The sequence below is a fragment of the Ailuropoda melanoleuca genome, chromosome 9, assembly GCF_002007445.2.
Source record: "Ailuropoda melanoleuca isolate Jingjing chromosome 9, ASM200744v2, whole genome shotgun sequence".
NCBI classification, from domain to species: domain Eukaryota; kingdom Metazoa; phylum Chordata; class Mammalia; order Carnivora; family Ursidae; genus Ailuropoda; species Ailuropoda melanoleuca.
In genome coordinates this window covers 66,450,093-66,477,023 of record NC_048226.1, presented here as the reverse complement: position 1 = coordinate 66,477,023, position 26,931 = coordinate 66,450,093, and the positions used below count along the sequence as shown (strand labels likewise).

The following is a 26,931-nucleotide window of genomic DNA, read 5'->3' as shown; positions in this document are numbered from 1 at the left end:
TTAATAATAATATTTTATCAGGAACTATTGTAGATATCCAAGAGAGGAGTTAATTCATTGCATACAGTGATTTCCTAAGAACATTAGGGATTGATTCTCTTGGTTAAAAAAGGATGACTGGATAGCTAGGAGGACATGGATGACAGGAAGACTTTTTAAAACTTTTGAATTTTGAACTATCTGAATGTATTTAATTAGTACTAAGATATTAATACTAAATTAAATCATTAGTAATAAATTTAAGTGTTATATTAGCTTCAAAATTTTTTATTTGGAATCCTGACTCATGTATTTAGAAAAGGAAATAAAAGTCTTGGCTTTATTAGTATTATCTCAAATCACAGTAGTAATTTTATTTATACTTAAATATTATGGATTGCAGAAGCAGATTGCACACTGCTGCTATCCATTTTGAGCAGCAGTACTTATATAAAACTGAAATGGGAAGTAAATCTGGCATGCAATAGCAATATTAGGGAATACATCTGTTTAATTAGAGAATGTCCTTAGTTTGGTAAAAGGGTTAGAATTGCATTCTTCTTTGGAGACTGATTAAAAATAATAGATAAAATAAAGAATGATGTGCTCAATGAGCTACAATTCAAATAGAGGAAATTTAATGGGAAACGATTACATTAGTAGCAGATGGACTTGCTTCCTGAATTGCAATCTTACTGGAAATCCTAGAACAGCTTAAGTTTGTTTTTTAGATTTAGAGTCTGATAGAAAGATAGAGAGATTTGTTTATTTGGTGTGCTGTTGTGATTCTTACCGTGTCTTTTTGCTATTTCATTTTTGCTAGGCTATTTTTATGATTCCCACAAATCCACCACCAACATTCAGGAAGCCAGAACTTTGGTCTGATGATTTCACCGATTTTGTTAAAAAGTGCCTAGTGAAGAATCCTGAGCAGAGAGCTACTGCAACACAACTTTTACAGGTCAGTGCTTATGCATCTAAGGGAAAGATATTTTCTTTATACCTTGTAGCTGTCTCACATTGACCAGAATTGCTGTGGGTTTTATGAACTGATTTCTCAAGGTATAAACCTCTGAGGAACTATGGATTGACAAAGACATACACACCATTCTTCTCCTACATGTTTTCTTTGTCTCATTTTTTTCTTTTCTGTTTTCCAAATTTAGTCTTCTCTTTTCCCTTTTTCTGTTTCTTTGTTGTTGTGGTTTTCAACTCTTTCTCCAGAGTTGTTTAAAACAAAATTTCCAAAGTGTTCTCATTTCAGAAATGAGTTTATTTTCTCCACTATTACTATTTTTCCTGGGTTTTTTTTTTCCCCCTGAATGTGTTACTCCTTGACCCAGCATTTCTTTGACTTTTTGATCTACCATAAGGTATATCAATACAAGATTCCTGAGCTTCTTGAAAAGATCTCATGTTGTGTATACATACTGGTTATAAGATTACCTAAATACTTTCAGTACTCCTGGTATGAGTAGATTTTATATCCAGAGTGTCAGAAGGTTTTGTTTTTGTTTTTGTTTTAAATCTGCCTTGGTATTTAATACAGTTAGAAATAATTTAACACTTTTAATAAGTGTTTGTGTCTTTATTTTCCCAACAGAATTGGCTTAGACCTCTAAGCTAATAATAAGTGTGTCTCACGTTAACAAAACTTGATATTTGGAAATTAATTCTTTTTTGACCCAGCAATTACACTTCTAGAAATTTGTTCTACAGAAAAATTTAACCATGTGTGACGTAACTTATGTGTAAGAGTATTCATAGTACATTATAGTGGCAAAAGATTGGAAACAACTTAAATATCTGTCAACAAGTTGGAAGTAATCTCAGGTCCACTGAGAGGAGTGATTGGCAGAATACACACACCTACACGCACATATATGTATATATCATTGTAATTTGTATTATTATATTCATTATGATATTCACTCAGTCGTATATATCCACCAATATGTTATATTAATATATAACAAATAATAAGTATATAATACAATTATATATTTCATTATAATGTCTTTCATATATAAATCATGTGTGTGTGCATGTGCCAGTGCTTGCAGTGGAGTAGCTCTGCAAAAACAATCAAGAAACTGACCTCCAGAGAAAGTAACTGTGGCTGAGAAGCAGGAGTGGGATGGAGACATACATTTTTCTAAATGCTCTTTCTGAGCCTTTTGAGTTCCATGCTATATGCAAATATTGTCTTTCAAAAATTAATTAATTGAAACATTTATTTTGAAATATTGTCAGCATTTCAAAGGAATTTTGAACACATAAATCAAGGGCTGAATGGTATTGTTATCATATTGAGTATCTAAATTATTCAACCCCAAGGAAGGCAAGAAAAGCGAAGGGGAAAAGACAAACAGAAAAAGTGGGACAGATAACACAAAAAATGATAGTGAAAATAAATCCAAATATATCTGGTAACTGATTTTTAGATAATGTAACCAGTATTTCTTTGTAGTCTTTCATAATCTTTTCTAATCTCAAGAAAAGAAATTCTGGGGTATTTTTTCACTTTGAATTTTTAGGATAAAAAAACATTTAAGAAATATTCTAGGGGCACCTGGGTGGCCCAGTCCATTGAGCGTCTAACTCTTGGTTTCATCTCCGGTTATGATCTCATGGGTCATGAGATTGAGCTCTGGTTTCAGTGGGGAGTCTGCTGGAGAGTCTCTCTCTCTCTCCCTCTGCCCCTCGCCCCACTCTCTCTCTCTCCCTCTCTCAAATAAATAAATCTTAAAAAAAAAAAAGATATATTCTAGTATAATTCCTTAATTTTGTGGATGAAGGACTTGAAGCCCAGAAAGGTTAAATGACTCACTGAAGACCACACAGCGAACATGACTGTTGTAGGCTTATTCCATTTGCCCCGTAGCTCCGCTCTTTCTCCACTCTCTTTTCTGCCCAAGCAGTTGACCTGTATGGGCTACATTAACAAGCTCTGTTACCCTCTAGCCTCTAGTTGGGTTTGGCTCAAACATCTTTCTTTATAACAAGAGCAAACTATGCAACTAATTTTTTATAGTGCTTATGAACCAATATTTGCTTTCTTGATTTTTTTTCTATTGTGCTGTTGTTGACCATTCAAGGCCTCTGTTATAATGTGCCCTTCCTTGTCTAGCTTCCTTTTTTTTTTTTTTTTAAGATTTATTTATTTATTTGAGAGAGAGGGGGAGAGAGGGAGAGTGCATGTGAGCATGAGCAGCAGGGGCAGAGGGAAAGGGAGAGGAATCTCCAGCAGACCATGCTGAGCGCAGAGCCTGAAGCAGGGTTCGATCTCACGATCCTGAGATCATGACCTGAGCTGAAACCAAGAGTCGGGTACTTAACTGACTGTGCCACCTGGGCATTCTCCTGGTCTAGCTTCTTAACTGACCCCTTGCTACCTCCTTTCTTTTCTTGTATAAATTCTGAAATAATAGACTTATAGTTTCTTATACAGACCATGCTTTTTCAATCCTCTGTACCTTTTCTCACACTGTTTCCCCTACCCCAACCTAGTTTAAAAAAACCCTTCACAAACAGGCTCCTTCTTACTCTGTCAGATTTTTTCTAATTCAAATTAGGTACTCCTCCAGAAAGCCCTCCTCTCATCCTTGTTTAGGTTAGTTGTCATCCCTTGGTGTTCCCATAAGTGTATATCATCTATTGGTATCCAGTGCTTAATACATGTGTATTAGATAGAATAATTTTCTTGAGTCTCATTAGACTCATTTGAGTCTTATTTTGCTAGATGCCTAGAAGCCATTCTGTCTCTTAAAGGAATTTTGCACATGTCTTATATATTATGAGTTGCATTATGACTCTCAGAGGACAGTCTTATTACCAACTATTAGTGGACACATCTATAGCCTACCTGTACAAATACCATGTTAATTCCTAGACCCTGAAAAAGAAACAGTTTTTAAAAGAGAAATTCATGCTGAATTGTTACGATGGTTTCTTCTCCGTGGCACAACATAAATAATTGCTTAAATTTGAAAGAATCATATACTGAAAGGATCCTTTGAAATTGTTAGTTTAACTCATAGTAGTTTTTAAAAGATGAGGAAATTGAAACCCTAAAGATATTAAAGGACAGGGTTCAAGTTCAGCCTCGTGGCACTAGAGTTGGTGGGCAGCCTCCAACCTAAAGTCAACTCCTGCCGCAGGATGTCCTTCTGTGAGCATGTGAGGTTGGCTGAGATCTGCCATTATTTGAATTGACCCCTGGGCGTGGCTGTAACAGATGGTGTCCTGGGTTACTCTGTGTACTCCTGTGGCATGTGACTTACTCTTCCTTTCACCAGTTCAGCTGAGGAGTAGAAACTTTATCTACCTTGTTTTCTCTCTCATTTACAATAGTCAAAATACTTTCTCTTCATACATTGAAATCTGTATCAAACTGTGATATAGTGTTTGCTTTAACCTTTAAATAATTGAGGAAACTCAAGTAAATAAGGGAAATCTATTGTATTTACACTATTTTTGCTCTTTCCATTGTTCTTTCTCCTAATGTTTCACAGTCTTCTTTCATTACTTCCTTTCTGTCTAGAGGACTTCCTGTAAGCCATTTTTTTTAAGGTAGGTCTGCAGTAACAAATTCTTAGTTTTCCTTCATCTGAGAGTGTCTGAACTTCCTCTTCTTTCCTGAAGGAAATACTTTTATGTCCGGTTGATCTTTATTAAAAGAACTGTCTATTGACATATAATTATGAAAATTACGTTTTGAAGCTGTATTGCTGCCTCAAAAGGTTATCTGTCTCAAATTGTACTTGTAACCTGTCCCTCTACTTTCTCTCGCATTCCCCCAGCCCCCCTCAATAAAAAAGTCATTGAAGGGTCTCTGGGTGGCTTAGTCGGTTCAGCATCTGACTCTTGATTTCAGCTCAGGTCATGGTCTCAGGGTGGTGAGATTGAGCCCCGCATCGGGCTCCACGCTAGGTGTGGAGCCTGCTTAAGATCCTCTCTCCCTCTGCCTCTCCTCCTGCTGACTCGCATGCACACTGGCTCTCTCTCAAAAAAAAAAAAAAAAAAGTCCTTGGAAACCTCCATCTATTCTGGTGGTTTCCCCTCTGTTTATCAGAATTGTAGCACCCTCAGATATTTTAGCTAGATCAGGATGATACAAAAAAAGAAGTTAAAAGTTTTATACATAGTGTAGAAACGAGATAATATGTTCTGAAAAGTATTTTTCTTTTATTGCTGATATTTCTCCATTGGAGATGATTATATTATTCAAAACATAATAAAGTAAAAAAAATGTAAAAGAAGTAACAAAGTAGTTGCCTTCCTTTTGACTACTGTCAGTTTAAGATTAATTAAAATTTGTATGAATTACCAAAATAATTTTATTTTTATATGTAATGTAATCACCAGTCTCTTCCTTTTTATGAGAGTTTTTAATTAATTAATTTTTAATTTTTTAAAGTTTTTATTTAAACTCCAGTGAGTTGACATACAGTGTAATATTAGTTTCAGGTGTACAATATAGTGAGTCAGCACTACTGCACCACACCCGGTATTCATCACAGCAGTGCCCTCCTTAAGCCCCATCACCCACCTCCGCTCTGGTAACTGAAAATCACCACTCTTTTGAAAAAAAAATTTTTTTTTATCTTTTTCACTATCTAATCTATACTTCCTTTGGACAGTAATATTTTTAAGGGTAATGTAGTTTTATTAACAGGATTGCATTTTTTTGTGCGTGCTTTAATGGTTTTCTAAAATCAAGTAAACCTAAAAACAAAATCTTTATTTCTAAAGCAGCTGAAATATTTTCTTTTCTTAATGTATACATTTAATTCTGGTTGAAAGGAACAACCACTGAAGCCTAAGATCCTGGTTAGCATTATGCATTGTTTTAACATATTTTAGGCATAATTCAGAGAAATCTTTTGAATTTATACCATTGAATTTTACTTTTCCAGCATCCTTTTATCAAGAATGCAAAGCCTGTATCAATTTTAAGAGACCTGATCACAGAAGCTATGGAGATCAAAGCTAAAAGACATGAAGAGCAGCAGCGAGAATTGGAAGAGGAGGAAGAAAATTCGGTTCGTAAATACCCTCAGAAAGTTGCTTTTTTTCTTCTGAGTCATTTTTCATAGCAAAATAGCATAATTATGTATCACATTTTATGATGTCTAATGCTTTTCTTCACTAATGATGTTTTTCTTGTTTTAAATTATCCATTTTTTTCTGGTTTAAGATCCAGAGGTGAATACCTCTTGGTATTCAGGTAGTTATAAAATCTGAAAACACAAATTTTTTTTTTTTTATTGATTGAAAAGGTCAACGATAGTACTGTATTTTCCCATAGAAGTTTGTTTTAATCTTATACAAATAGTATTATTTTGCTAATTTACACTTAGTTTTAATTTCAGAGATTGGTTATCCAATTGGGATTTCTTTTGAAATTCTTTTACCCTTTTCACCAATTATTAAACCTGTGTCATAAGGTATCCCAGGACACAGACAAGTGTACATCCTTGCAGAGCTGATTTTTGATCATTTTTTAGATATACAATATATCAGTTAATCATTTAGCAGGGACTGTGGACTGCCTGGTGAGACAGATGTTTTAAACTTATTTTCTAGATGTAAGATTTTTACTAATGAATCCATCGTTCAGAATTTTAAATAACATCTTTATAAAGATGGTTTTATTTGTAGCTTTGGGATTGTGTATTAATTCTACAAAGTTAAATAAGTGATATGGAATGAGGTAAAGGCCTTGATTCTTGCTTTCAAGGGGCTTTATAGTTCCCACTCTAGGTTCCTGCATGTTGATAGATACAGTTATTGATTTCTCTCCAGTTAACATTTGTAAATGTTAATTTTTTTCTAGATTTTTTTGTAGTTTTAAAAGCACTTTTATCATATATTATTTCATGTTATCTTTAAAAAAAGTAAGATTGGTCATGTATATATGTTATTTTATTATCCCGTTTTTCAGATGAGTGTAATTAGGTTAGGAGAGAAGTGATTTACCAAAGTTTACAAAGCTAATGAGGAACCAAGAATAAAAGTAGGTCTTTTACTTGTAAGCTCCCATGTTCATTAATATCTTATGCTCACTTTTCAGATGTTAACTAGTACTTTAGAAATAAACAACATTGGCTTATCAGAGTTATATAATTTCTGATAAGTTTATATTCACAAAAATGTCTAGTTTTTGCCCTTCTCTGATGGTACCCATCTGCCTTGCTTTCACCTTATGCAAGCCTCATATGAGTTCTGGGCTGGTAAACTGCCTTCAACTAGCTGTCAGCAGACAGGTGATTGTTTTGCTTTGTTCTGTCTTCCCTACTTAATTACAGGCCAGTTTCCATTTTTGATGGATAAAGAACCATTGATTACTCCAGAGCTTGCCAGTTTTTACTAGTTTTAAGAGCTTGCTATAGTCACTTTGGCAATTTTCTGCTGCTTCCGTGATCTTTCTTCACTATTTTCCTCTCCTCTCCTGAGCTCCAGCCACCTTGATCTTCTTTCAGATTTTTTATTTTTAATGTGCCAAAAACCTTTCCTCCCTCTGCTTGAAACACTTCTTCCTTAGTACTAGAGTCACTTAGTTCTTCTCATCTTTTGAGTCTCAGCTTTAAATATCACATGCTCCAAAACTTAGTGCTTAAAGCGGTACACATTTATTATGTCATGATATCTGTAGATCAGCTATTTCAGAAGTGGCTTAGTTGGATCATTTTCACGGTTTCTCAGGAGGTTGCAATCTAAGTGTTGGTGAGAGCTGCGGTCATCTCAAAGGCTTGACAAGGACTGGAGTTCTAAGATAACTCACTCATATGGTTTTTGGTGGGCTGCTTCCATTCCTTGCCATGTGGACTCTCCCTAGGGCTACTTGAGAGTCTTCATAGCATAACAACTGACTTCTCTTAGAGTCAGTGATCCAAGAAGAAATCTCAGTGCTTTTTATGACATAGTCTCAGGAGTTGCACACTGTCACTTCTGCCGCATTGTATTTGTTAAAAGAAGTTACTGGTCATAGAAAATGGTGGAGTAGGGAGCTCCAAGAATCTGTGCCTCCACAGATTTACGTGCCTGCCACCCCCCACCCCCATTGTCTAGCTCACCAGCAGCCATGGGAACAGCAGCAGAGAGAGGTGGTAGGGGAGAGCGGTAAGAATCTTGTTCTCAAGAGATGGTGGCTTTGCATTTTGTCCTGTCTGGTGGTTCCCTGAGGGACCAGCACAGAGGCTTCCCTTTGTTTTGGGCCCCATGAGCTAGAGCAGCTTCCTGGATGGTGTCTGTCAAAAACACCTAAATTTACTAGAGCTAATAAACAATTTGGCATAGTTGCAGAGTATAAGATCAACATAAAAAATCAGTTATGTTTTCATCAGAATAAATTTAAGCAAGAAGGTAAAAGACTTGTACAGTGAAAAGTACAAAACATTGCCAAAAGAAATTAAAGAGTACCTACATTAATGGAAGGACAGCCTGTATAAATGGATTGGAAGACTTAATAATGTTAAGATAACAATATTCTCCAAAGTGATTCACAGATTAATCTAATCCCTATCAAAATATCATGGTCTTTATTGCAAAATGGAAAAACCAACCCTCAAATACAAATGGATCGAGGGGGCCTCAAATAGCTAAAACAATACTGAAAAAGAAGAACAAAGCTGAGTACTCACCTCCCAATTTCAAAACTTAACATAGGGCTGTAGTAATCAAATGTGGTACTGGCATAAGGATAGCCATACAGATCAATGGAATAGAATTGAGAGTCAGGAAAAAACCCATACATCTATGGCCAGTTGATTTTCAACAAAGGTGTGGAGTCTTTTTGAAAAAACAGATGGTACTGGGACAATTGGATACTCACGTGTAAAAGAGAGAACTTGGACTCCTACCTTTATCATATACAAAGGCCTTTTAATATAAGGTCTAATTGTATGGAACAAAAAACTAAATATAATGTTAAACACTTAGGAGAAAACAAGTAATCTTCCTGACTTTGGATTTGGCAATGGATTCTTAGAAAATCAAAGCATGAGTAACAAAAGAAAAAAATAGAAAAAAATTTATTAAAATTTAAACTCTGTACATCAAAGGATATTATCAAGAAATGAAAAGACATCCTATGAAATGGAAGAAAATATTTACAGATTATATATCTCATAAGGGTCTAGTATCCAAAATATGTAAAGAACTCTGGCAACTCAACAACAGAAAGGCCTAATTGAAAAATAAGGAAAGGATTTAAGTAGACATTTTTCCAAAGGTATACAAATGGCCAACAAGCACATGAAAGGAGGCTTAGAAACATTAGTCATTAAGGAAATGCAAATCAAATCCACAGTGAGATATTACTTCACATCTACTAGGTGTGCTATGATTAAACAAACAATACCGGGAAATAACAAGTGTTAATAAGGATGTGGAGAAATTGGAGCCCTTAGACATTGCTGATGGGAATGTAAAATGGTACAGCTGTCATGAGGTAGTTCCTTAAAATGTTAAACAGAATTACCGTATGATCTAACTTCTGTGTTCCACTTCTAAGTGTATACCCAGAAGAATTGAAAACAGTACTTAAATACTTACACATAAATGTTCACAGCACTATTCATAATAGACCAAAGTAGATAAATTGTGGTACATACGTACAATGGAATATTATTCAGCCATAAAAAGAAATAGTGTTTCACGTTACAATGTGATAACCTCGTATCATGAAGTGAAAGAAGCCAGACATCAAAAGTCATATTGTATAATATGAATTATCTGAAATAGGTAAATCCTCAGCACAAAAATCAGATTGGTGCTTGCCAGAGACTTCAGATGGGGAGTGACTGCTTGATGAGTGAAGTATTTTCTTCTGGGGTGATGAAAATATTTTGATACTAGATCGAGGTGATGGTCGTATAACATTGTGAATGTACTGAATGTCACTGTACACTTAAAAGTAATTTAATGTTACTTGAAGTTTACTTCAGTTAAAAGTAAAAACAAGTCACATAGTCTGCGTCACACTTAAGCAGAGGAGAGGTAGACTCTACCTTTTCAGGGAAAATTTCAAAGAATTTCTGGACATGTTTTAAAACTAACAACTGTCCTATAGCTGCAAATTATTTACATTCCTTGCCCATGAACAGAATGAGTGTACTCATTACGTCTTAAGAACTGTCTCTTCTTTGCTCTTAAGTATTATCCCTTTACATTATCAGCTCCCAGTCCGGGATTTCATCTTCTAAATCACATTCGGAAAGAGATGAGAATCCTTCAGTCTTAGTTCATCTCCATTTGAAGACTTGTAAACTACAGATTAGTTGCCTGCCCCCCCCCACATACCTAATATAGAGTGGTGGGTCAGGCACAAGATCATCACTATACATAGTTCTGTTAAAAAAGAATGTTATATGCAAGTAATGAATCATGGAACATTACATCAAAACTAGGGATGTACTGTATGGTGACTAACATAACATAATAAAAAATTTGATTTGATGTTTGCTTAGAAGCTTTTTCATAATTGTGGCATTGTTTGCTGTCTTAGAGGCTAAGAATTTACAAAACCAGCAAGTCCTGATTCCTTTTTTAATGATTCTTTCTTAAGCTTTTCCCTCTCCTTTTGCATTTTGTTATAAGCAGTAGGAAGAAACTGGGCATCACCTTAAACACTCTGCCTGGAAACCTCCTTAGCTGGACTACCCAGTTTAATAGGTACATTGTTTACTTCCCTGGTTACTATACACAATGTCCTAAATTTTCAGCCAGAGCATAATAAGAATATCCTTTCTTCAAACTTCCCATGTAGTTCTTAAACTCTAATTAGCCAATGATTTTTAAAAGGCTAGTTTTTAGTTAGCTGGTGTGGTTTATTGAAATATTATACAGGCACTTGAGCGAATGTTTAAATATTTATACAGTAAAAGAGTTAGTGCTTATTGTTTTTAAGTAAAAGAACAAGGCAAACATTCCACATGTGGTATGTTGGATGATTACTTAAAAGCAGAATGGATGGTGTTAATAAGTTGAATTTATGAGATAAGGCACCGAATGCACCATTGACAAGCAGTTATTTTTAAAGTAGATTGAAAGATTGATAAAGGGTTTACAAGAGTCGCTTTGTCACTGGAGTTTAGGCATTTCCCGTGCAGATCACAGTGTTAAGTAAAATACAAGGAGCTGTACAGATGTAGAAGAATGTTACGTTAAGTGAAATGTTGAGTAACAAAGTAGGATACTTCTTGATGTAATATGCATGTATATATAAGCACATATATATTATATGCATGTATCAGACCCTTTATATTCACTTCCATCTAAAGAAAGTTGCTGTTTGATTTCATAGTAGTTTAGTAATGACTCAAAGAAAAAGATTTTGCCTATTAATTGGCCTGAGACTATGTCTTAGAGGTTCTGTTTTTAGAATAGAAATGGGGACTTCCTGGTGATTTCTTTATGGTTCGAACTCTAAGCTTCTCAGGCTGTGGTCCTTAATGTCTTGGGGTGACATATCCCCATTAAATGACTCACTGAAGCAGTAATTCTCAGCATGGGCATGGGGAGAAAGCAGGGATGCTTTGAAAAATTCACTCCCCTACAGATGATGATATAGCCTCCATATGAGCATTTCTCAGAACATTCTCCTTCTCCTGCCCCTGTTTAATAAGGGAACTTCAAATCGGTCTACCTGGTGAGAACCTTTTGAACGAGGTAGAAAATAGAACAGCAGAATCAACTTCAGTCAGTCCCGAAGCCTGCATTGTACGTAGTTGGTTAAATGGGGTGGGTAGAATTGATCTAAGAGCAGGAGAAACTGCTTGAAGTTAAGTCCTCATTGTGTTCCCATACAGCTGTGTCTTTGGGCATGTTGCTAACCAGATCACTTTCACCATTTGTAAAAAGGGAATTAATGATGGACTAGAGTTCCTGTGGGAATATAATTTTTGAAAATATATCTAAGCACTTAAAACAGTGTATTATGCATAGTATGCTCAATAAAGTTTGCTTTCATATTTATTAATACTACTACTTGTACCAGCAATATTGCCATTAGCTACAACATTTTGGCCAGGTTTTTTTTTTTTCGTTGCTTGGTTTGTTTAGTTTTTGGTACCTTTGGTAGTAATTGTTGCTGCTGCTAGTTTTGCTACTCAAAGGGCCACCAAGATGATGTCACTGATCAGATTTGAACCAATATTTATATTCACAATTTCTTTTTAAGTATTTTAAGACGTATTTTAAGTGGCCAAATGTGTTTGGAAGAATTGGTAGAGATTTTTGGAAACCTGCTTTAAGCTTATAAAAAATATATTTGAAGAAAAACAGTAAAGAAAATTTATTCTCATTCCTTTACTTCCTGAAAGTAAATTAGATTTAGTAAGGAACATTTATATTTGACATAAAATTATTGATCAAAATTAAAACTCTTTAAAATAATTGATTACTTGTTATTTCTTATTTTCCCCATACAGTTAAATCACAATTTTAAAACTACTCTGTGTTTACATACTCATGACTGTATAAATATTGTTTGCAGAGAAACATTATAATATATTTTGGTTATATGTTCTTTCTTTTTGTGATTTCTAGGACTAATGGTTGTCTCAGTTTTTGTTACTGTTGTTTGTTGTTGTTGTTAATTTTTCTATGGACCTATCCTAATTTTTCTCAAATGCTACATTCCTACACTCTCTGTAGGAGCAGTAGACTCTGGGTATGTTCAAACACAGATCATTTATTAGTTTCATACTTTTTTCAACTATTCTTTCTCTGGCCCTCTTTCCTCCTCTAACCTGTACTGACTGCTTTCCTTTTTTTTTTCCCCCCAAGAGTTCATTCATTTATTTGAGAGAAAGGGAGAGAGCACAAGCAGGGGGGAGCAGCAGGCAGAGGGAGAAGCAGGCTCCCCACCAGCAGGAAGCCTGATGCAGGACTGGATCCCAGGACCCTGGAATCATGACCCGAGCTGAAGGCAGACGCTTAACCGACTGAGCCACCCAGGCACCCCAAATCTGTACTGACTGCTTTCTAGAGTCTTGAGCAGCAGTCACCCTGAGACCTCCCTTCAACATCATCCTGGGAATTTCCTTTTGTTCTGTTCTGTAATGGATTCTCTGTTCCCTGTATCTTGTGTTTGTTGTTTTACTTACTCATTCTGTTGGGCCCTATCTGCCAGGAGCTTCCAGACATTAACAGGTTTTTTGTTTTGTTTTGTTTTGTTCTTTTTTTCAGACCTTGCTTATCTGACCATGTCTTTATTCTACCTTTACCCTTGAGAGATGGAGTATAAAATTTTGGATTGGAAATAATGTTCCCTTAAAATTTTGAAGGCTTTGTTCTGTTTCCTAACTCAGCAGAAGACAGATGACAATCTGATACCTGAACTTTTGAATGTTTTATGGAAGATTTTTAGACTTTCACTTTTCTCTGTTATTTAAAACTTTCTTGATAATGTGCCTTGTAGATCTTTTTTCATTCGTTGTTTGGAGTGTCTTTGGCCCTTTCGGTTTGGAAATACTGTTAAGTGCTGTGTAATTTTATGATTGCTTTTTCATGGTACTTGTATCTCTTCACTTCTCTCTGATCTTGTATATCCTCTCTCTCTCTCTGGCACTCCTTTTATTCGATTATTGGACTTCTTAGATTTATCATTCAATGATTTTTTCTGTTTTTTTCTCTTTTTGTTTTTTCTTGGAGGTCTCATCAAGTTTATCTTCTAAACCTTCCGGTTTTTTCCTGTGTGAAATATTTAATTTCCAACATGTCCTCCTCTTCCTCATTGTTATTAGATTATCACTTTGAATTTTCTTTGGCTTCCTGCCTTGTCTCTCTTTCCTTTGTTTTGATCTCTCACTTTTTACTTTATGGACTTTCTTCAAAGGTCTAGTGATTGTATTATAAGCACTAAAATTACCTACTGGACACTCTGTATGTAAGAGTAGAGTCAGTTGACTTGAGAACCTCACTATAAAAGACGTTAGGATCTACTGCTCTGAGGCCTGAATTTGCTTGCTTCTTGTGACTTCTCTCCTTGCAAGCTTAAGTTTTAGATTTCTTTGGTCTGGTGAATTAGCTGCTACTTATAGATTTATCTGCTTTCTAGCTTCCAAATTTTTGCACATCTCCTGTTTGCTGTTTTCTCCTCTCTCATGATTTCTGTCTTTATGAGTTTTTCCTTTTTTGCGCCTTTATAATTTCGGAAGAGTTTTGAGAGGGACAGGCATAAACCATGTGCTCAATCCTCCATTTTAATGGAAATTCTTACCATTTGTCATTTCTTGGTTGTTCTGAAATCATAATTTGAAATATTGAGTTTTTTAATATGATATTTAATATAGATAAATCTGTAAAACTTCATATATTATAATGATTATAAAATCCTTGAGTACTCACGGGCGCCTGGGTGGCACAGCGGTTAAGCGTCTGCCTTTGGCTCAGGGCGTGATCCCGGCGTTCTGGGATCGAGCCCCACATCAGGCTCCTCCACTGTGAGCCTGCTTCTTCCTCTCCCACTCCCCCTGCTTGTGTTTCCTCTCTCGCTGGCTGTCTCTATCTCTGTCGAATAAATAAATAAAATCTTTTTTAAAAAAAATCCTTGAGTACTCATAAATTAGCACAATTCAAAAAAAATTATAGTCTGTTCAGTTCTGGTTTATTCTGGACAGTTTGTAATAGTGACCTAAGAAGGGAAAGAAAGCTTCTAAAAAGTAACATTACACAAACTCAGGACAATTTAAGGCAAATTAGTAGTTGATAAGAATAGAAGAAGTAAATGGATATTTTTCTTTTTTTGAACCACTATGTCTGTTATAACTAATTTTCTTTAGATGGTGGACCAAAGAAAGGTGTACTCTTGGACCCTCCAGCTCCCAGCATTTAAGAATAATTATAGAATAATGAACCATTATCTGAGTGATGCTACATTTGTCTTAACATTTATATCTGTGATGTCAAGGTTGTTGCTTTGTAACCTCTTCTTATTTTCATTTGTAACTCACCTTGGTTACCTTTGGCTCATGAAACTTGCTGAATTTTTTTTTTTTAAATTTTCTCCAATTTGGGAGATTCATTTGGCCAGTATCTGTTAGTTATAGTTCTGGAGACTGGTTACCTTTTAGGATATGCCAGGAGTTTTTGGATGGATATTTTGATATCCTAGTTGTTTTCATTGAGGTTTTTCCCCATTCGTTTTTCTTCTTTTTGATTATTTCAAAGATGAATTTTTTTTTTTTCAGCATGGAGGGAGATTTGTACTGCCAAGTTTTATTTCTGCATTTTTTTTTATCCTGGAGGACTGTATTCTTTGACAGTCTTTATAGTAGCTATCTTTAGCCCAGACCCTGGACTGGTCCTTATCCAGTGAATGGGCCAGTAGGACACTGAGCCATGTTGGCCCTGGACCATTGGAAAATTTTATAAAGCTAAATTTTGAGGTAATGTGATTGAATTCTTTTCCTGATTCTAAAAACCTAGAGCTATGAAATTCACAATATTGAGTTGCTACGTTGAAAGAGGCATTTATATTTGATGTTCAGTATTAATACTTGAGCTCATTGTGGATCTGACTTTTTCCATTCTCAGTGAGTGCAATTTCCTGAGAATTTATGAGTTATACCAATATCAACTTATAATTTTTCCAAATTTAATTTTCTTCTACATGGTTCAGCTTACTACAGATGGAGAAAAATCTGTGGCCTAAAATTAAATAGATATTTCCATCAATTCTCAATGTGACTTTTGAAAAGGAAACAGTTTATGATAACCATTTCAAGATATGTTGTTTTTAAAAATTTTAGTTCTGTACACCTGTGTTCTGGGTAACTATTATAAACAAATCGCCTTAAATATTTTTTTTATTCAAGAAAGGTATGGGATATGAGTGGAAATAGTGCCTTATGAATTTGATTTTTATACCTATTACAGAAAAGCTAGTCTGATGAGAATACATCCTGACAAATTGACATGTTTTGATAGGTGTTGAGGTAATTGTACAGATTTTAAAAATTAAACAAATTGCAAACAGAGATTTCTGCAGCAGGTTAATCCCAATATCAAGGTTTTTGTGTTAGTTTAAGCATTGCTAAACATGACAAAGGTTTTTTTTTTTTTTTGGTTTTTTTTTTTTTTTGGCATTTCTGAGCATGTGATATAAATTTGGTGCTGAGATGGGTCAACTGTATAACATATTAAGAAAGAATTTGTTTCCTAGATGTTAGTGGAAGATATTCCCAAGTCTGTAGTGTGAGATGATTAAATAACATAACTATATTTGCTCATATTTATTGTAAATACTTAAATTGCCTATAGAAAATCCACTTTTCAAGGGTATCTGCTAATAGAATTGCTCTTTCTATTCAGTAGAACTTTAAAAATACAGTATTTTGTTGTCACCAAGGAGCATGAATAGCAGAGTAAAAAGCAAAGGTATGTGGATTGTTTCTGCCATATAAGTTTAAAAAATCTTATCCAGTAAAGGATGCCATTTTATTTTATTTTATTTTTTTATAATAATATTTTTTATTATATTATGTTAGTCACCATACGTACATCTCTAGTTTTTGATGTAAAGTTCCATGATTCATTACTTGCATATAACACCGAGTGCACCGTGCAATATATGCCCTCTTTAATACCCATCAACAGCCTATCCCATTCTCCTACCCCCCTCCCCTCTGAAGCCCTCAGTTTGTTTCCCAGAGTCCATAGTCTCTCATGGTTCATTCCCCTTTCTGTTACCCTCCCTTTCTTCTTCCCTTTCTTCTCCTACTGATCTTCCTACTTCTTTTTTTTAACGTTTTTTTATTATATTATGTTAGTCACCATACAGTACATCCCTGGTTTCTGATGTAAAGTTTGATGATTCATTAGTTGCGTATAACACCCAGTGCACCACGCAATACGTTCCCTCCTTACTACCCATCACCGGTCTATCCCATTCCCCCACCCCCCTCCCCTCTGAAGCCCTCAGTTTGTTTCTCAGAGTCCATAGTCTCTCATGAAGCATGAGAGAAGGATGCCATTTTAAAAATAAGACAGGCTTCTGTGCATTCTTTTTTTTTTTTAAAGCATGTACATATTGAAGTTTGCTAAATATGTATTTCTTGTTATGTCACAATATCACAAATATATTCTGTCAACATGACTTATTACTGTTGATATTACCCATGATCACCTGGCTGAGGTAGTATTTATCAGGTTTCCTCACAATAATATTATTCTTTTTCCCTTTCCATACTTCACACTTTGGAAAGAAGTCACACTATACAGCCCACACTTAAGGAGTGGAGAGTTATGCCCCTCCTGTTTGAGGGCAGAGTGCCTATATAAAGTATATAGAATTTTTCTGCACAGGGGATTTGTCTGTTCTCCCCATTTATTCAATCATTTATGTCAGTATTGATTCATGGTTGTTTAATGTACACTTTTCATTTGAATTTAATACTGCTTTATTTTGTTTTCAAGTGTTCTAGCTTTGACCATTGGGAGACCTTTTCTAGTTGGCACCTTTGCCTCTTTGACATACTCCCATCATTGCGGGTTTTTTAGGGGTTTTGTTTTTAGTATGTTCTCACTCTCTGACACTGTAAGATACTTATATATCTTGTATATTTCCTGCCATGATCCTAGGATCCTAGGAGCCTAGTTCTTTTAATTAGAGAATGGCATTCAAACCCAAGACCTGGACTTGGTGTGCTTATTGCTACTGTGGGGTGTTATAGACCCTCTCAGCTGACAAAGCAAATGTGTTTATACTAACCTGTGTAATACACAAACACATATCTATAAACTATACATCTAAATGTGTATATATCTGTATCTGTCTATATGTCTCCATCTGTATCAGTATTAAGCTGAACATGAGTTCATACTGATATCTCTGACTCTAACTCATTACCGCATGGATCATTCTTTGTGCCTCCCCTTGCTTGTTTATAACCTCCCGCTGCAATGGTGAGAAATCTGGTTCCCATTATCTACTACGCCTTTGCTAAATATTTCAATTCCTGTGTACATGTATCGTGGTTTCAGAATTATTAAATCAGTAGTCTCATGGGAAATAACTCTATCAACTAGAACACAGTTCTTATGTACAGTTCTTTTTATTTTTAGTCTTACAGACTTGACTCACTTCCAGGGTTACTCAGGTTAGTTAGTATGTTTTCTGCCTACCTCCTTCAGTGAAGTTCTTTTACACATTTTTAATACAATTAGATTTTTGTGTCTGTTATGTCACACTCTGCATCCCATTCTGGGATCTCCTTATCTCTTAAGTGATTTTTAAAAATTTGTGTACATTAAAGTTCAGTCTTTATGGTGTAGATTTCTGTGGGTTTCGACAGATGTGTGGTGGTACATATCTGCCATTGCAGTGTCACACAGAATAGTTTCACCACCCTAAGAAATACCCATGCTTCACCTATTCAACTCTCCCTCTACCCCTGAACCCTTTGTAATCACCCATCTGTTAACTATCTGTAGTTTTGCCTTTTCCATAATGACATATAGCCTTTTCAGACTGGTTTCTTTTACTTACCCAAATGCATTTATGATTCATCCATGTCTTTTTGTTAGCTCATGTTTTCACCGAATAGTATTCCGTTGTGTGAATGTACCGCAGTTCGTTTACCCATTCACCTACTGAAGGACATCTTGATTACTTCTAGTTTTTGGCAAGTACGAATAAAGCTGCTGTATACATTTACATACTGACTTTTATATGGATGTAAGTTTTCAGATTAGTTGGGTAAATACCTAGGGCCATAATTGCTGAATTTTATGGTATGTTTAGTTTTCTAAATTGTCAAACTGTCCATTTTGTATTCTCACCAACAATGAATGAGAGTTTATGGTGCTACATGTGTTCACCAGCAATTCATAGGAGTTAGTGTTTTTGCATTTTAATCATTCTAATAAGTGCTTATGCTATTTCAGTGTTAATTTGCAATTCCTAATGATAGAGATGTTCGGCATTTTTATACGCTTATTTGCCAATTATATATCTTCTTTGGTAAAGTGTCTGTTCAGTACTTTCCCCTGTTTTAAAATTTATTTTATGTTGTTTGTTCTTATTGATTTGAAGAGTTCTTTGTATATATTTGGACTCAAGTCTTGTATAATATATGTGTTCTGCAAATATTTTCTTCCACCTATGGTTTTTCTTTTTATTCTCTTAACAATATCTTTCACAGAGGAGAAATTTTTAGTTTTAATATCCCCCATCAGTTTTTTTTTCATGGATTTTGCTTTTAGTGTTTTATCTGTAAACGCATTGCTAAACTCCAGGTCACATAGATTTTTCTCCTGTTTTCTTCCAGAAGTTTTCTGGTTTTGCATGTTATATTAAGGGTCTGTGATCTATTTCGAGTAAATTTTTGTGAAAGCCATGAGGTCTGTGTCTTGGTCCTTTTTTTGGCATGTAGTTGTCCAGTTGTTCCAGCACCCTTTATTCAAAAGATTATCCTTTCTGCATTGAGTTGCCTCTTGTGTCTTTTCACAGATCAGTTGACTATTTTTGTGGGTCTGTTTCAGGGCTCTTTATTCTGTTCCATTGATTTATCAGTGACATATGTGTCTATTTTTTGTTGAAATTATACTGTCTTGGTTATAGTTTTATAAAAGTCTTAAAATTGGATACTGTGAGTCTTCCAACTTTATTTTTCTTACTTAGTGTGGTGTTGGCTGTTTTAGGTCTTTGCCTTTCCATATAAACTTTGGAATCATTTTGCCAACATTTACACATTAGCTTGCTGGAATTTTCATTGGGATTTAATTGAATCTATACACTAAGTTAGGAAGAAATGAGATCTTAACAGTATTGAATCTTTTAATCCACAAACATGGAATGTCTATCAGCTTATTTAGAACTTTGATTTCTTTCATCATTGCACAGAGATTCTGTATATATTTTGTTTCCACAAACATGGAATGTCTATCAGCTTATATAGAACTTTGATTTCTTTCATCATTGCACAGAGATTCTGTATATATTTTGTTAGATCTAAGTGGTTGTAGGTAGGTTTTTTGTTTTGTTTTGTTTTTTGGGTACTATTAAAAATGTTTGGTTTTTTATCCCTGGAATAAATTTCACTTGATTACAGCATATGGTCTTCCTAATATATTGTTGAATTCAGTGTGCTAATATTTTGTTAAGGATTTTTGCATTTGTTCATCAGGGATATTGGCCTATAATTTTCTTTTTTTGTGGCATCCTTGTTTGGTTTTGATATCAAGGTAATGCTGGCCTTGTACAATGTGTTTGGAAGAGTTCCCCCCTCTTCTGTTTTTTGGAAGAATTTGAGAAGGACTGGTATTCTTCTTTGAATGTTTTGTAGAATTTACCAGTGAAGCCTTCTGGGCCTGGAAATTTGTTTATTGGTTTTTGATTATTGAATCAATCTCCTTGCCAGTATTTGATCTATTCAGATTTTCTATTTTTATTTTTCTGTTTCGTCATGATATACTTCTGGTAGGATGTATGTTTCTGGGAATTTATCCATTTCTTCTAGGTTGTTCACTTTGTTGGTGTATAATTGTTCATAGTAGTTTCTTATGACCCTTTGTATGTCTGTGTTACCAGTTGTAACATCTCTTTCATTTCTGATTTGAGTCCTCTCACTTTTTTTTAGGGAGTCTAACTACAGGGCTGTCAATTTTGTTTATCTTTTCAAAGAACCAGCTCTTAATTTCATTGAGTTTTCTATTGTCTTTTTAGTCTCTGTTTCATTTATTTCTGCTCTAATCTTTGTTATTTCCTTCTACTAACTTTGGGCTTCATTTGTTCTTTTTCTAGTTCCTTGAGGTGTAAAGTTAGGTTGTTTTTTGAGCCTTCCCTTGTTTCTTGAGGTAGATATTTATTGCTATGAACTTCTCTCTCAGAGTTGCTTTTGCTGCATCCCATAAATTTTGGTATGTTATTTTTCTATTTTTGTTTGTCTCAAGGTATTTTTTATATTTCTGTCCTGATTCCTTTGTTGACCCATTGGTTGTTCATTAACATGTTGTTTAATCTCCACATACTTAAAATTTTTTTGTTTTCTTTTTATAACTAATTTCTAGTTTTATACATTTGTGGTTCAATACCCACAAATCAGTCTATGTGATACACCACATTAACAAAATGAAGGATGAAAATCATCTGATCATCTCGGGGTGCCTGAGTGGCTCAGTTAGTTAACTGTCCAACTCTTGATTTCAGTTCAGGTCATTATCTCAGGGTTGTGGGATTGAGCCCCTCATCAGACTCACATGCTAGGTGTGGAACCTGCTGAAGATTCTCTCTCTCTCCCTCTGTCTCTACCCACCTCCCCCATCATACAATCATCTCAATAGATGCAGAAAAAGCATTTGACAAAATTCAACGTTCATTTATGATAAAAACTCTCAACAAAGCAGGTATAGAGGGAGTGTACCTCAACATAATAAAGGCCATATATGACAAGCCCACAATTAACATCATACTTAACTGTGAAAAGCTGGAAGCTTTTCCTCTAAGATCAGAAGTAAGACAAGGATATCCATTGTCATCACTTTTATTCATCACAGTATTGGAAGTCCTAACCAGACATTTAGGCAAGAAAAGGAAATAAAAGGCATCCAGATTGGAAAGGGAGAAGTAAAACTGTCACTATTTGTAGATGATATGATATTATATAAAGAAAACCCTGAAGATTCCATCAAAAAACTATTAGAACTAATAAATGAATTCAGTAAAGTTTCAGGATACAATATCAGTATACAGAAATCTGTTGCATTTCTTTACACTAATAATGAACTATCAGAAAGAGAAATTAATAAAAGTTCCATTTACAATTGCATCAGAAAGAATAAAACGTCTATGAATATATACAACCAAGGAGGTGAAAGATCTGTATTGAAAACTACAAGACATTAATGAAAGAAATTGAAGAAGACACAAACAAATGGAAAGATATTCCATTTTTTTGGATTAAAAGAATTTATATTGTAAAATGTCCATATTATCCAAAGCAATCTACAGCTTCAGTGCAATCCCTATCAAAACTCCAATGGCATTTTTCACAGAAATAAAAGAAATAAGCCTAAAATTTGTATGTAACTACAAAAGACCCTGAATAGCTAAAACAATCTTGAGAAAGAACAAAGCCAGAGGCATCACACTCCCTGACTTCAAACTGTATTACTAAGCTATAGTAATCAAAACCATATCATATTGGCATAAAAATAGACACATAGATCAATGGAACAGAATAGAGATCTCAGAAATAAGCCCACCCTTATATGGTCAATTAATTTACAACAAAGGAGCTAAGAATATACAATGGAGAAGACAGTTTCCTCAATAAATGGTATTGGGAAAACTGGACTGCTACACACCAGAGAATGAAACAGGATGGGGCATCTGGGTCGCTTAGTCGTTTGAGTGCCTGATTCTTGATCTCAGCTTAGGTCTTGATCTCAGGGTCATGCGTTCAAGCCCTGTATTGGGCTCCGTGCCCAGTGTGGAGCCTACTTTAAAAAAAACAAAAAAGAATGAAACAGGATCAATTTTACACCATACACAAAAACTAACTCAAAATGGGTTAAAAGCTAGAATATAAGACCTGAAACCATAAAACTCCATAGACAGCTCCTTGACATTGGTTTTGGCAATGATTTTTGGAATCTGATACCAAAAGCAAAGGCAACAAAAACAAAAATAAATGAATGGGACTATATCGAGCTAAATATCTTATGCACAGGAGAGAAAACCGTCAAAATGAAAGGACAACCTACTGAATGGTAGAAAATAATTATAAATCACATATCTGATAAGAGGCTAATAACCATTATATAGAGAGAACTCACACTACTTAATAGCAAAAACCAAACAATCCAATTAAAAAGTGGGCAGAGGGTCTGAATAGACTTTATGTAAAAGAAGATACACGTTGGCCAACAGGTACATGAAAGATGCTCAACATCATTAATCAATATGGGAATGCCAGAGGAATTAAGAAGGTGGAGTAGTAGGGGGACCCGGAGCTTGCTTTGTCCCTCAAACAGCTAAATCAACATCAAATCATTTTCAACAACTAGGAAATCCATCCGAGGATTAAGAAAACAGTCTGCAAAATTGGAGGGAGAGAATGTGGCAGATGGAAGGTTCAGAGCTGTGAATTGGGGGAGAGAAAAGCCATGGTGCCATGAAGGGGAGGGAGCCCTTTTCATGGAGTGAAGTCAGGGAGAAAGGGAGAGAGCAGGAGAGAGTGGCATGTGTGGTTTGCACAATGTGGATGCCCTGGGTTGCACTGGGAGAGATTGCTCCCCTTCTTGGAGTACATTTGGAAGAGGGTATTTTGCCTCTCCAAGGACAAAGGGCTCCCCAGGAGACACTGAATGGTTCAGCAGCAGGGGACAGAGGCACACACAGAGGGCAGATAACCTGGTCGCAGCTTTTCACTGTGTGTCACAGTAGATTCCTGCCACCATGCGCACCTTGCAACTGCTTTTCTGGGACAGAATGGTGCCGGGTGTGCCGAGAGGCTCTCTTCTGGGGGAAGGGAACGGGTCTGCGCCTTGCTGGGCCCTTTAAGGTCTGGAGTTTTGAATCCCAGCCACCAGCCAGAGATAAAACAGAACTGTGGTGCCGGTATGCCACTGGTGGGGCATAGACAGGTTGAGGGCAGCGATCTGATGAAAGCCTGGGACACAGGAAATGAGATCGTTCACTTTTCTGTGAGGGCCTCCTGAACAGTGGTGGCCATGGGTTCCCGTCCCCAGAGACCAGAAGGTGGGCCTTCCCCCATCCCCACCAGCACAGACGGACTCTAGAGAAAAACACCACCGGTGGAGACTGGAGTTGCTTAAACCAACCCCCACCCCCGCCCCACACCTGGTAGGGGCATCTTTGCAAGAGCAGGTCTGACTGTGAGCCACTCCAGTGGGCCTCTTCCTCAGAAGACCAACACAGGCACCCGCCCCCATGTACCAGGTCTGCTGCTCATAGAGTGCTCCAAAGGGTCAGCTTCAGTTCTGGTGGAAATAGGACCAGGCTTTCTTTTATTCTTTTTTCTTTTATTTTTTTATTGCTTACGAGAGACTCATTTTATTTATTTATTTATTTTTTAATTTTAATTTTTTAAAGATTTTATTTATTTATTTGACAGAGAGAGAGAGCCAGTGAGAAAGGGAACACAAGCAGGGGGAATGGGAAAGGAAGAAGCAGGCTCCCAGTGGAGCAGGGAGCCCGATGCGGGGCTCAATCCCAGGACAGTGGGATCACACCCTGAGCCAAAGGCAGACACTTAACGACTGAGCCACCCAGGAGCCACATGGAGACTCATTTTAGATCCAAAGAGACCTCCAGATTGAAAGTGAGGGGGTGGAGAACCATCTGTCATGCTAATGGACATCAAAAGAAAGAGTATTTATATATCAGACAAACTAGATTTTAAACCATATAATAGGAGACTATAATAGGAGATGAAGAACACTATATCATAATAAAGGGGTCTGTCCAACAAGAAGATCTAACAATTATAAATATGCCTCCAATTTGGGAGCAACCAAATATGTAAATCAGTTAATAACAAACTTAAAGAAACTCATTGATAATAATACAATAATAGTAGGGGACTTTAACACTCCACTCACAGTAATGGACAGATGATCTAAGCAAAAGGTCAACAAGAAAACAAGGGCTTTGAATGACACACTGGACCAGATGGACTTAACAGACATATTCAGAGCATTTCATCCTAAAGCAGCAGAATACACATTCTTTTCGAGTGCACATGGAACATTCTCCAGAATAGATCACATACTGGGTCACCAATCAGGCCCCAACCAGTACAAAAAGATTGAGATCATACCATGCATATTTTCAGACCACAACACTATGAAACTTGAAGTCAAAAGCAAGAAAAAATTTGGAAAGACCACAAATACATGGAGGTTAAAGAACGACCTAGTAGAGAATGAATGGCTTCACCAGGAAATTAAAGAAGAAATTAAAAAAAAATACATGAAAGCAAAATGAAAATGAAAACATCACAGTCCAGAACCTTTGGGATGCAGCAAAGGTGGTCCTAAGAGGGAAGTATATAGCAATACAGGCCTTCCTCAAGAAGCAAGAAAAGTTTCAAGTACACAACCCAACCTTACACCTAAAGGAGTTGGGAAAAGAACAGCAAGTAAAGCCTAAAACCAGAGAAGGAGGGACATAATTAAAATTAGAGCAGAAATAAATGATACAGAAATTAAAAAAACAAAACAGTAGAACAGATTAATGAAACTAGGAGCTGTTTCTTCAAAAGAATTAACAAAATTGATAAACCCCTAGCCAGACTTACCAAAAAGAAAAGAGACCCAAATAAATAAAATCACAATGAAAGAGGCAAGGTCACAACCAACACAGCAGAAATACAAACAATTATAAGAGAATATTATGAGCAATTATATGCCAACAAATTGGGCAATCTGGAAGAAGTGGACAAATTCCTAGAAATATAAACTACCAAAACTGAAATAGGAGGAAATAGAAAATTTGAACAGACCCATAACAGCATAGAAATTGAATCAGTAATCAAGAATCTCCCAACAAATAGGGGAATGCAAATCAAAACCACGATATATCACCTCATACCTGTTAGAGTGGTTATCATCAAAACAAGAAATAACAAGTGCTGGAAAAGATGTGGAGGAAAGGGAACACTTGTGCCCTGTTAGTGGGGATTTAAATTGGTGAGGACACTATAGAAAACAGCATGGATGTTTCTCAAAGAATTAAAAATAGAACTACCATATGATCCAGCAATTGTACTTCTGGGTATTTACCCAAAGAAAACAAAAACAGTGATTCAAAAAGATATATGCATTCTCCCATATTCATTGCAGTATTGTTTAAAATAATCAAGATACGGAAGTAACCTCTGTCCATCAGTGGATGAATGGATAAATAAATTGTGTTAATATATATACACAGTGTATTATTACTCATTGATAAAAAAGTGAAATCTTGCCATTTGTGACAGCATGGATGGACCTTATGTAAGCAAAATGTCAGAGAAGGTCAAATACCATATGATCTCTCTTATATGTGGAATCTAATAAATAAAAACAAAAACAAAAACCAAGTTCATAGATACAAACGACAGATTAGTTGCTGCAGGAGGCGGGGTGGGGGGAGTGAGAGAAATGGATGAACTTTTTTTTTTTTTAGTTTAAATAAATTGAATAAAAATTTTTCAAAAGCAAGCAAGAAAGAAACCAACTATCCTCAGCTCTGCTGAGTACCCAGGACCTACCATTGTTCCATTTGAACACAGCACGATACAAACAACCTTAACAAAAGTACAACACTGCAGACTCCGTCAGTTGGCTTAAATTCCAGGTTGCTTCATTCAAAAAACTTAAGGAATTTGAGTTGGCATTTAAGATTTAAAAAAAAATTCCAAATTCCAATTTTTTATTGCTGGTATATATAGGAAGCAAATGATTTTGTATTTTCCCCTTACATCCTGTGACCTTGTTGTACTTGCTTATTAGTTCCAGGATTTTTTTGGTAGATTTTCTGCATAGTCATGTCATCTAGAAATAAAGGTAGTTTTCTTTCTTTCTCTCCAGTCTTTATAACTTTCATATATTTTTTTGTCTTACTGCACTAACTAGACCTCAGTATTCTTTTAACTTTGATGTCTGTGCATCCTCACTAGGCATCTCTTTCTCCCTGTTTCAGAGGATATACCTTTTTTTTTCATCCATAAAAATTCATCTAGAAGAAAACTAAGACATGGTATTTGCCTACAAGAAGATTGCAGTCTGGTGGGTGAGACATCAAGTGGACCGATGACTGATCACAATGTGCTTGAGAAGTACTGTGATAGATATATGCATAAAGAACAGAAATTTTTGTTTTATTGCCCCTTGATTTTCTTTCTACCTCCCTTTAAAGGTGTCTTTGCTACTTGCCTTTTCATTTCTGTCAGTCACATTATCTCTTCCAGGGCCTTTTTCTTCAGCCTAAACATATAG

General features: G+C 35.7%; 1 protein-coding gene across 1 annotated transcript in view; it reads left to right on the top strand.

Annotated features, from left to right (window-relative positions):
- STK3 (serine/threonine kinase 3) overlaps nucleotides 1-26,931 on the top strand; it is a 261,084-nt gene that overhangs the window by 139,896 nt on the left and 94,257 nt on the right. The window contains exons 7-8 of the mRNA XM_034668361.1: nucleotides 803-940; nucleotides 5,898-6,023. Coding sequence (XP_034524252.1) covers nucleotides 803-940; nucleotides 5,898-6,023 — 264 coding nt within the window. The remainder of the gene's footprint in view (nucleotides 1-802; nucleotides 941-5,897; nucleotides 6,024-26,931) is intronic.